This window comes from Chelonia mydas, chromosome 4, assembly GCF_015237465.2.
Source record: "Chelonia mydas isolate rCheMyd1 chromosome 4, rCheMyd1.pri.v2, whole genome shotgun sequence".
NCBI classification, from domain to species: domain Eukaryota; kingdom Metazoa; phylum Chordata; order Testudines; family Cheloniidae; genus Chelonia; species Chelonia mydas.
In genome coordinates, this window is record NC_057852.1 from 112,038,942 (window position 1) to 112,050,598 (window position 11,657).

Genomic DNA, 11,657 nt, shown 5'->3' on the forward strand with positions numbered 1-11,657 from the left:
TTACAGGGTTCTAAGTTAGTTGTATCAACACAGAAACGGGACATGGGCATAATCAATTGAAAATGCTAGATTAGTGATCTTTTCACACCATCCCCTTGCTGATCTGTCTGCTGTAGGGAAATGACCTGCAGTCAAAAACTGCAGCTGGGTGGGAAATGGATTTCTGAGTTTGCAAATATTTTTGAGTTCACAAGTTTTTTGCTATCCCAAAGGGGGACAAAAAGTCAAAATCTTAAAAGTTTTGCAACCCAAAATAACCAACAGCAGTGAAGGAGGGTGTCAACTATAGTGTTCTGATAAGTCTGTATTTTTAACCTTTTTGTTTTTGAAGTTAAGCTAATTAGTTTGAGAAGTAGTTTCAAACTGGAAATTTTTCTTTACAAAATATCAAAATAAAAATGGTATTTTAAGAGTTTGTAACAAACATTGTCTTGTCAATAAAATTAGTTTGTTCTAATCACTTGTAATATATTTGATTTTATTTTAAAAATTTTCCCTTTTGATTCCTCTCATTTGTAAAATGGGTGATTTTTCTCATTTGTGCACTCTGTGAAAAATCTCAAAATAAAATTGATGGTACTACTATTCCCTAAAATATCTGACCGGAATTGGGTAAGAACAGTTTTGTCTAGCAAAATTTAAATTACTTGGTTTTGGATAGCACTTTCTGCCTTCACCCTCCCCAACTCCATGATGAAGTGTTCTGCTGCAACAGATTCGAGTAGAGTCCCTTTTGTGCATATATCTTTGAATATATTCTTCCATTCTTGCCCTCTATAGGCAGGAGATGAATGACAATAGTGACAAAATAATCCTGTCATCAAAATATTATTCATACACAGAGTGATGCTTAAGTGTCAGATATAACATTCAAATATAGTATAATAAATTGAGAGGTTGATCCTTGGAATATTCCAAAAATATTGTGCATATTATCTAATGTTCCTGAACGATTTAAAATGTTTATTTTAACTGAGAATTTTTTTAATACATTTCCAGAGTTTTAATCAAAGGAAGTTTTTCGCTGTACTGACAAAAAAAAGAGTACACAGCACTTTCCATAATGGGTAACTTAGCTCTGTGCTGGTTATTTGCACCCAATTATCACGCGCTGGTTCGCCAGCTGTGCATGAAAACAAGATATCAGCGCCTGCCAGTCACCCAATCGGGCAGAAGCAGCATCTGTCCCGCAGCGCCCTGCCCTGCCACCGCCGTCCTCCCCGGCCACCCCTCGCCGAGCGACGCTGCCGCCCCAGGAACTCCGCCCTCCGCTGTCCCCGACACGCTGCTCCCGCCCCAGGAGTTTGGGCCTCGGGCTAACAGCGCTGCGCAGCCACAGCTGCCGGCCCCGCTGCGTGGGGCTCCCCCAAGGGCTCCCTCCAGGACAGGTCATTCCCTGGGCTCCCTCGCCGCTCTGCGGCGTCTGAGACCCGAGACGCGAAGGGGCTGGGGCGGGGCGGGGCGGGCCCCCCCGGCCGGCAGGGTCACTCAGACACACTTACTGCGCGGCGCCCGGGCAGTGGCTGCAGGAGCCGCCATCCCGGCTCGGTCCGCCTCCGCCTCCTCCGCCAGCAGCACAGCGGGACCCACGGCCTCCAGCAGCTAGGGAGGAGGAGGGGGGGGAGGGAGCCGAATGTCAGGCAGGGCAGCACACGCCGCGGAAGCCCCTCCACGCCCCCTCCCCCGTAACCCGGATGTACTCCGCTCCCGCCCCGCGTGCCCGCAATCCCCCCAGCAACAGCCTACATTCCAGATGCGCATGCGCAGCATTCCGAACTGTCCCGTCGCCGCCAGGGAAGCTCCACCCGCCCCGCCCACCGTCTCCTTTTGAATCACCGCGCACGCGCGGTAGTGCTGCTCTCCCGGGGCCCTGCCCCCACCCTTGGAACCAGTTGCGCGGGCTGCGAAGGGCCCCGGCTGAGGAGGCGCTGCTGAGCCAGGACGGGGCGCCCGGTGAGGCGTCAGGCAGGGTCACCGTCCAGGCTCTGTGGGCAGCCGCTCTCCACCTGCCCGTCCCTGAACTCACGGGCTGCTTTCTTCGCCGCCGCTGCGCTTTCAGAGTCCACTTCAGCTTCTCCACTTGGGCCTGGTCCTCGCCTCGCATCTCCTGTCCCAGGGAGGAAGCGTTACAGCGGTTGAACAAAACCAGGCGTCCCGCCGACGTACCCGTACAGCGCCACTCTTGCTGGATTTGGTTCGGTTTAGGGCATATGTAGGCCCCAGTCCCGCCAGCCCTGCAGCACGGGCATAGTCCTACTGGCCTCAAGGGCGCTAAGTGTGCCTGGCCCCAAGTGTTTGCAGGATCTGGGCCCGAGCAGTGCAGATTTAATATATCGGCTTATCGGTGTGACCTCAAGAAGTTTTTATTTAGCAATATGTTTGCTCTTACATTTTATTTAGGAGGTCCGCTACTCCACTCTTCTAAAGGTACCTACATGCGATTTATTCACACATACAAACCATCTTACCTTCTGCAAAAAACATCACAACTCTCATAGGTTTCTGCAAAGTATTACCTCCAAAATTACATAAATAGTCATTTAATGGTTCAAAAACAGTTTTACAGTTTTGAAATCTGAGTAATTTTCTGATTTTGTAATTAACTCACATGATCATCAAAATGTATGTGCACATTTAATTTTTCGTGTAGTAATCAAGTTGACTTGTATATAATGTGCATATTGTTATTTCAGTTCTCTTTCCTGTGGTACTTGTCTATGGTACTTGTCCGTAGATTGTGTGCTCCTCAGAGCCAGGACTGTCTTTTTCGAGTATTTGGAAAATGCCTGGCACATAGGCACTACAATAATTAATTAATGTAATGACATTGATATAGAACACATCACCGGACATCAGCAATACCAGGAGGGATGAGCTGGAGTGCCGATGAGAAGCGCAGTCAGGAAAGTAACTGAAATATTTTCCTCGTGGATTGTATTTTCTAAATGGACAACCTACCTAATTCTCAATTACTGAGGTGGACTATCTCTACTCATTGATATATTTTGCTTTCCACAACCAAATCTCTGTACAACTTTTCATGAGTGATTTACTCAAGTATTTGGATTCTAATATCTAAACTGTATTGTTAAATCTATTCACCTAAATTTGGGTTATTGCTGATTATATACTCTATGTAGCATATGACTTTTAAAAACACACTTTGTATTTGTGGATAATCTAAGCACTATACCCAGATATATAGACACTCTTTTCTCAACCTACGTATTATATAATTTTTTTAACATTAGCTTTAATAGAAAGCAAAAGCATCTTATGATCAGTGGTTTAGCAACAAAACTAAAAACTGATATCAGTTAAAAAGTTTATAGCACATTGTGTTATGTTTATGATTTATTTGCACCGAAAGAAATTTTCTCTTCTTAATAGCTACATATAACCTCCATCAAGTAGAATGAGAGTCACTTGCATGTAACCAAGAGACAATTAACTCCTATATTAAGAGACCCTTATATTACTATTTGGGTAACTGGCAAAAGTGTGATATGAACAAAACCCGATGATTATGTTTAAAGAAAGAAATGCCCCATAATCCATCTTTGCCTTAATAATTAAACTAATCAGACTAACCTCCATAGCTATCATCTGGGATTCTTCATTGAAATTCATGTTTGCAGCAATCAATACCTGGGTGTCACAAGAAATACAGGAATTATTAGTTATATTATAATCGAATGTACACATTTAATGCTTATGCACTGGTCATGCAACAGACTCCACTAAGGCACACTTCTGCACCCATGTGGACCCTATTAACTTAAAGTGACACGTTAAAATATTTAACACTTCAAAAAACGGTTTTACAATTTTGAAAACTGAGTAATTTCCTCTATTTGTAGCCAATTCACAAGACATTCAAAATATATCTGCAAGTTTATTTAATAATTCCCTATCAAAGTGAATCAAATTGACAAATATAAATTGTATACAGATTGCCTATTGTTGTAAATCATATACAAACTGCCCATTGTTAGTCCACATAGAGTCTATTGCAAGATTGGCATCCCTTTCTTCTCCCTCTTAGCTGGGTTCACTTTGCATTTCTCTCTTGCCAAATCTGAAATTTACAGATGTGTCTAACGCTTTGTCTACATGATGAAGTTGTGATTTAACTCAAACTGTTTAGAAAATGATTTAGCTAAAGAGGTGCCACCTCCTTGTGTTGTAACTACTATTTTAGTTTAAGAGCTCCTAATATCCATTCAGTTTATGTCAGCAAAGAATCAATTTCAGCTAAATCTGTTTAAGGCACTCTTAAACCCAAATGAGATCTCAGATTATACGGTTGCAAGCTGTATCTTGCTCCATTTCTGCATAATCCTCAACACCAGATCAGAGATGAATTCCCTCCATAGTAGCTCAGAACACATTACTGCTAAGCATAATGACATAACTGAAAACTGCAAGTTCTTTGCACTACTCATATGAAATATATTTCAAGGCCTACTAATATTACATTGAAAAGTTATAGCATTTGAATATATAGCACATAAATATCACTTTAGAAAACCAAATTAAAATAGTCCTGTGTGTAGGCAAAAGTGACTAGGGAATATCATATAAAAAGGTCCTTACCATAACTGTTCTAATATTTCTTGAAATTAGTTGCCATAGCAGATGTCTTTAAAAAAGTATAATGCATAATTGAATGCCTTTATCTATACTAGAATACAAGAGATTCAAAGTTATTCAGTAGCATAAGGGTTGTCTGTCTAGACAATTTAAAGCTGAAAACAGAAATACACTGGAGTATCATTAACTGCACTTTTAAAATTAAATTACCTTGAGAATCCTTTATAAAAGTCACTTTGAGGATTTCTGTTTCTTATATTTCTCTCTTTAATGAAAAATGGAGAATGTGGGGATTTTTAAAAAGATCCAAAAGGGAAACAATTGAGTCATACCTGGGTTTTCCTAGGCAGTACTTCTGAAGTTGCAGTCAACAGTCTGGCATAACAAAAATGCCCATCTTAGCAACAAGGTTGCTAAGGAAGGTCACTGCAATTTGTTTTTAAAGGGACAGAGTCAGGAAATCTTTTCTTGCTAAGTAAATGCAGGAAAACCTACACTTTTTAAAAAATTTTAGTAAATTCAGTCAAAGGGAAGGGAAAGTGGTAATATATAGGAAATGATTATGTGCCCAATTCTGTACCCACTTACACATGTGAATAATCATATTCACTTCAGTAAGACTATTCACGTGTACTTCCTTGCAGGATTAGAGCCAAATTGTCGACAAAAAAGTGACACCCCAATATAAATCAAGATTTGGGACTCCTATTTTCTCCCTAGTCCTTAAATTGAAAAAAAAAAAAAGATTGTATGTTCCTACATTATCTCAGAATTGATTTTAACTGGGGTTACAATTATTTTTTTCAAATGGCAGAGATGAGAAAAGCTTGAGCATGCATATTCACCTATATCCTCCTCCAGGTCAAGCCCTACTGTTTTCAGATATTCATAGATTCATGGATACTAAGGTCAGAAGGGACCATTATGATCATCTAGTCCAACCTCCTGCACAATGCAGGCCACAGAATCTCACCCACCCACTCCTGCAAAAAACCTCTCACCTATGTCTGAGCTACTGAAGTCCTCAGATCGTGGTTTAAAGACTTCAAGGAGCAGAGAATCATCCAGCAAGTGACCCGTGCCCCATGCTACAGAGGAAGGCAAAAAACCTCCAGGGCCTCTTCCAGTCTGCCCTGGAGGAAAATTCCTTCCTGACCCCAAATATGGCGATCAGCTAAACCCTGAGCATATGGGCAAGATTCACCGGCCAGATACCCAGGAAAGAATTTTCTGTAGTAACTCAGATCCCACCCCATATCCCATCACAGGCCATTGGGCCTATTTACCATGAATATTTAAAGGTCAATTAATTACCAAAATCATGTTATCCCATCATACCATCTCCTCCATAAACTTACCGAGTTTAATCTTAAAGCCAGATAGGTCTTTTGCCCCCACTGCTTCCCTTGGAAGGCTATTCCAAAACTTCACTCCTCTGATGGTTAGAAACCTTCATCTAATTTCAAGTCTAAACTTCCCAAAGACCAGTTTATATCCATTTGTTCTCGTGTCCACATTGGTACTGAGCTTAAATAATTCCTCTCCCTCTCCGGTATTTATCCCTCTGATATATTTATAGAGAGCAATCATATCTCCCCTCAACCTTCTTTTAGTTAGGCTAAACAAGCCAAGCTCCTTGAGTCTCCTTTCATAAGACAGGTTTTCCATTCCTTGGATCATCTCTGTAGCCCCTCTCTGTACCTGTTCCAGTTTGAATTCATCCTTCTTAAACATGGGAGACCAGAACTGCACACAGTATTCCAGGTGAGGTCTCACCAGTGCCTTGTATAATGGTACTAAAACCTCCTTATCTCTACTGGAAATACTTCGCCTGACGCATCCCAAGACCGCATTAGCTTTTTTCACAGCCATATCACATTGGCGGCTCATAGTCATCCTATGATCAACCAATACTCCAAGGTCCTTCTCCTCCTCCGTTACTTCTAATTGTTGCGTCCCCAGCTTATAACTAAAATTCTTGTTATTAATCCCTAAATGCATGACCTTACACTTCTCACTATTAAATTTCATCCTATTACTATTACACCAGTTTACAAGATCATCCAAATCTTCCTGTATGATTTCCCGGTCCGTCTCTAAATTGGCAATACCTCCCAGCTTTGTATCATCCGCAAACTTTATTAACACACTCCCACTTTTTGTGCTGAGGTCAGTAACAAAAAGATTAAATAAGATTGGTCCCAAAACTGATCCCTGAGGAACTCCACTGGTAACCTCCCTCCAGCCTGACAGTTCACCTTTCAGTAGGACCAGGTGTAGTCTCCCTGTTAACCAATTCCTTGTCCACCTTTCAGTATTCATATTGATCCCCATCTTTTCCAATTTAACTAATAATTCCCCATGTGGCACGGTATCAAACACCTTACTGAAATCTAGGTAAATTAGATCCACTGCGTTTCCTTTGTCTAAAAAAATCTGTTACTTTCTCAAAGAAGGAGATCAGGTTAGTTTGGCATGATCTACCTTTTGTAAAACCGTGTTGTATTTTGTCCCATTTACCATTGACCTCAATGTCCTTAACTACTTTCTCCTTCAAAATTTTTTCCAAGACCTTGCATACTACAGATGTCAAACTAACAGGCCTGTAGTTACCCAGATCACTTTTTTTTCCTTTCTTAAAAATAGGAACTATGCTAGTTATTCTCCAATCATACAGTACAACCCCTGAGTTTACAGATTCATTAAAAATTCTTGCTAATGGGCTTGTAATTTCATGTGCCAGTTCCTTTAATATTCTTGGATGAAGATTATCTGGGCCCCCCGATTTAGTCCCATTAAACTGTTCGAGTTTCACTTCTACCTCAGATATGGTAATATCTACCTCCATATCCTCATTCCCATTTGTTGTGCTACCATTATCCCCAAGATCCTCTTTAGCCTTACTAAAAACTGAGGCAAAGTATTTGTTTAGATATTGGGCCATGCCTAGATTATCCTTGACCTCCACTCCATCCTCAGTGTTTAGTGGTCCCACTTCTTCTTTCTTTGTTTTCTTCTTATTTATATGGCTATAGAACCTTTTACTATTGGTTTTAATTCCCTTTACAAGGTCCAACTCTACTTGACTTTTAGCCTGTCTCACTTTATCCCTACATGTTCTGACCTCAATAAGGTAGCTTTCCTTGCTGATCCCTCCCGTCTTCCACTCCCTGTATGCCTTCTGCTTTTTCTTAATCACCTCTCTGAGATGCTTGCTCATCCAGCTTGGTCTACAACTCCTGCCTATGAATTTTTTCCCCTTTCTTGGGATACAGGCTTCCGATAGCTTCTGCAGCTTTGATTTAAAGTAATCCCAGGCCTCCTCTGCCTTTAGATCCATAAATTCTTCAGTCCAATCCACTTCGCTGACTAATTTCCTTAATTTTTGAAAGTCAGCCCTTTTGAAATCAAAAACCCTAGTTGCAGATTTATTTTTGTTAATCCTTCCGTTCAGTTTGAACTGAATTAGCTCATGATCACTTGAACCAAGATTGTCCCCTACAAACATTTCTTCTATGAGGTCCTCACTACTCACCAAAACCAAATCTAAAATGGCATCCCCTCTTGTCAATTCAGCAACTACTTGATGAAGGAATCTATCAGCTATCGCATCTAGGAAAATCTGAGCCCTATTATTATTATTAGCACTCATCCTCCAGTCTATATCTGGGAAGTTAAAGTCTCCCATGATCACACAGTTTCCATTACTATTTACTTCATTAAAAGCATTAAAGAGGGCTCTATCCATATCCAGATTAGATCCCAGTGGTCTATAGCACACCCCAAGCACTATCCCAGGGGAGGCTCTAATAGTTTTCTTCCCCAATGTAATTTTTGCCCAGACGGACTCTGTCTTATCCATTCCATCGCTTCTTATTTCTTTACATTCTACCTCATCATTGATATACAATGCTACTCCACCATCTTTACCTTAATTTCTGTCTTTTCTAAACAGCACATACCCTTCAATACCTGTAGTCCAGTCATGACTACTATTCCACCATGTTTCTGTTATCCCTATAATATCTGGTTTCAGTTCCTGCACCAGTAGCTCTAGTTCCTCCACTTTGTTATCTAGGCTCCTCGCATTGGTGTACAAACATCTTAATTTTTGCTGTTTGGCCTCGCTCGCATTCTGTACCTTATTAGGCATGGTCATTCTACAGCCAGTATAACCTATTAGACTGGTATCCACACTGCCCTTCCTCCTTATATACATTCTCCTACCCATGGCTGTATCCCTTCTTACTTCGTTTTCTTCCCTCTCAATGCTAAAATCCAGCGTGGAGATTACATGGACATCTCCCAACCATCTCCCCCAAATTCCTAATTTAAAGCTCTCTTAATCAGTTATGCCTGCCTCCATCCTAGAAGTCTATTTCCTTCCCTACTCAGATGAAGTCCATCCCGAGAGAACTGTCCTCTGTCCATGAATGCCTCCCAGTGGCCATACATCCCAAAGCCCTCCTTATAGCACCACTGCCTCAGCCATCTGTTGATAGTCATAATCTTGTCACACCTTTGTTGCCCTTCTCTAGGAACAGGCAGAATCCCACTAAAGATTACCTGAGTCTTGATTTCCTTACGCATCTTCCCCAGCCTAGCATAGTCTCCCTTAATACTTTCCAGCAAGAATCTAGCCGTATCATTTGTTCCTCATGAAGGATAATTAGGGGATTCTTTCCTGCTCCCTTTAGGATCCTTTTCAACCTCAGGTCTACATCCCATATCTTAGCACCTGGAAGACAGCACATCCTTCTATTCTCTGGATCAGCTCTGATTACAGACCTATCCGTTCTTCTCAGTAAGGAGTCCCCGATCACATATACCTGCCTTTTCCTGGTGGCGGTGCTATTCTCCAGTCTATCCCCTGGTCCCTCTGGCTGCAAGTTCTTTCCATTCCTATTCTCCCTTGTAATCCTCTTCAACCCATCCTGTATCCTCCTGGGGCTCACATTTGGTGTAGTCTCCATTGACTCTTCCCCTTTTCCTATAGGACTAGCCGCTCTTCTCTTCTTCCTTGCCCTTCCACCTTCAGTGACTACCTGCTGAGCCCCTTCTTCATTTTCCAACTTTGCAAACCTGTTCTTGAGCTCTATTTCTCCTTCACTAGCCCATCTTTTCCTCTGCCTGGTTCTTTTAGTCACATGCTTCCATTGACCACTTTCCTCACCCAGTCTCCCCTCAGAATTCCTCAGTCCTGCTTCCATCTGCAAGTCTGAGCTTTTCCCTTCAGATACCTCATGTCTTTGCTCCATAATCTGCTCGATATGCAGTTTCCTGTTGTATGTCAGGGCGGGGGCAAAGATCTAAAACTCATGAATTAGAAGTGAGTGGGAACATTCTATTCAGGCAACACCAGGCAAAAAGGAGAGACTAGAATTTAGACAGGTAAACTTCCTTACCTTCATACTCCAAACAGCCATTTTGTTATTAGTTCATGATTCAGTCACATCATCCAAAGGATTCCATGTTCTTCCCCACCTCCTCACTAAAAAAAGACCCAAACAATTAAAAATAGTACTCCCTAAGGAAAAATATCCTGACATTATGAGGCATCTTGCAGACTTCAATTTATTTCTCCCATGCCACAGTATCATAATAAAACAAGTTATTCAAGGATAAAGCTTTAAACCAGAGTCTGTAAGAGCTCCTAAACACCATCTTCTTTTTCTGATGCATTAAAGTTTTCAGAAAGCACATTTTTCACCAATGCTATACTGAGGAGACAGCTATGCCCCCATTCCTTGAAGATGTGTAGACATGCAAAACTGATATGTCTCAACAAAATTCTTAAGAAAAGCACTGGGAAAATGAAGAAACAGCACACTGAAAAAGAAAATTATGATCTCTCAGCAGCTATGACTTACAGAAAACATTTTTCTTACATCCCTATGACTAGAGAGCTAATCAATAAATATTCTAAGCATGGAAGGGGAATACTATGAAACAGAGGTAACATCAGGAAATATACTATTAATTTATATTAAAGTTATTACAAGTATTATTCTGAATGCTTTCACAGTTAACAAAGCAAAAGCAGGGTATCAAAAGTTTACTAAATCTCAGGGCATTGTTCTAAAAGGGGGATATACTCTGACTCCATTTGCTAGAGAGGCAATGGGAGGAATGGTTATCCAGCTATTTCTAGAGTGCCAACCACAATGTTATTTCAGTAACAAGAACAGAGGTGATATTTCAAAGATATCTGATCATTTTTAAAAATAGAGGGAATATCTTTCATTCCATTCCTAACTTTTACAAACACAAAAATAAATGAACATGATAATTAAGCTATTTAAATGTGCTTGAGATAGAAATAGTTCAGTGAGGTCCATCATATACTATTCCTCTTGTGTACAGATCAAGCTGTTCATGCTATGTTGAATTTGATAAACCAAGTTTTTGATGTACACATTGGCAATAATATCTGCAGTGTGACCAGATTTAATTATATCACTGCTATGGGAAGGACATATAAATATTATATTTATTCCTATGCAAGCAATTCACAGGAAATATCCCAAAGTCCGTCACCCCAAAATCCTAGTAGTTGTAATAACATAATTGAGAAAAATCCTATTTCTGGCTTACGGAACATTTTCCATAAGTGCGTATTTGTGTAAGTCTGGTCTTGCGTAACCCGGGGAGCATCTGTAAGCATTAGCATTCAAGAACATACTGAATTTTGGACACATCCGGCACCCTAACATTCTGTAGCCTTGCAGGAGCTAGAGGAAATACACTCTTCAAGGAACTGGATTCAGGCTCAAACCAAAAAACAAGAGCAAGAGTTAGCCCACCTGAGGATAAATGAGGATGGCAAAGAACAAACATCACCACTTTCTGTTACAGAGTGAGCTGAGGGAGCTTCATGGAAAAGTACTTCAATAGTCACAGGTTAGCCAAACCAGAGATAAGAGAATCGAATGACTAGAAAGTACACAGGCAGCCCTCAAGATGGAATTGAGCTCTAGGGAATGTCAGGCACAAGGCAAACAAGGCCCTGGAAAGGGAAGCTGCCATGCTGAAGAGGAAAAAAGCAGGCCCAAGAAGGAGCCAAA

At 41.1% G+C, this 11,657-nt stretch overlaps 1 protein-coding gene across 6 annotated transcripts in view; it reads right to left on the reverse strand.

Moving 5' to 3' along the window:
* Nucleotides 1–10,019, reverse strand: part of CC2D2A (coiled-coil and C2 domain containing 2A) — a 139,412-nt gene extending 129,393 nt beyond the window's left edge. For 2 of the 6 annotated variants that reach the window (XM_037898033.2, XM_043544630.1), the window contains exons 1-3: nt 3,592–3,645; nt 2,027–2,107; nt 1,503–1,602 (exon numbers count right to left, since the gene is read on the reverse strand). In XM_037898033.2, the coding sequence (XP_037753961.1) occupies nt 1,503–1,602; nt 2,027–2,107; nt 3,592–3,630 (220 nt within the window). In that variant the 5' untranslated portion in view covers nt 3,631–3,645. The other 4 variants (XM_043544632.1, XM_043544635.1, XM_043544631.1 and 1 more) reach the window with 3 other exon arrangements.
* Between the last annotated feature and the right edge of the window lie 1,638 nt (nt 10,020–11,657).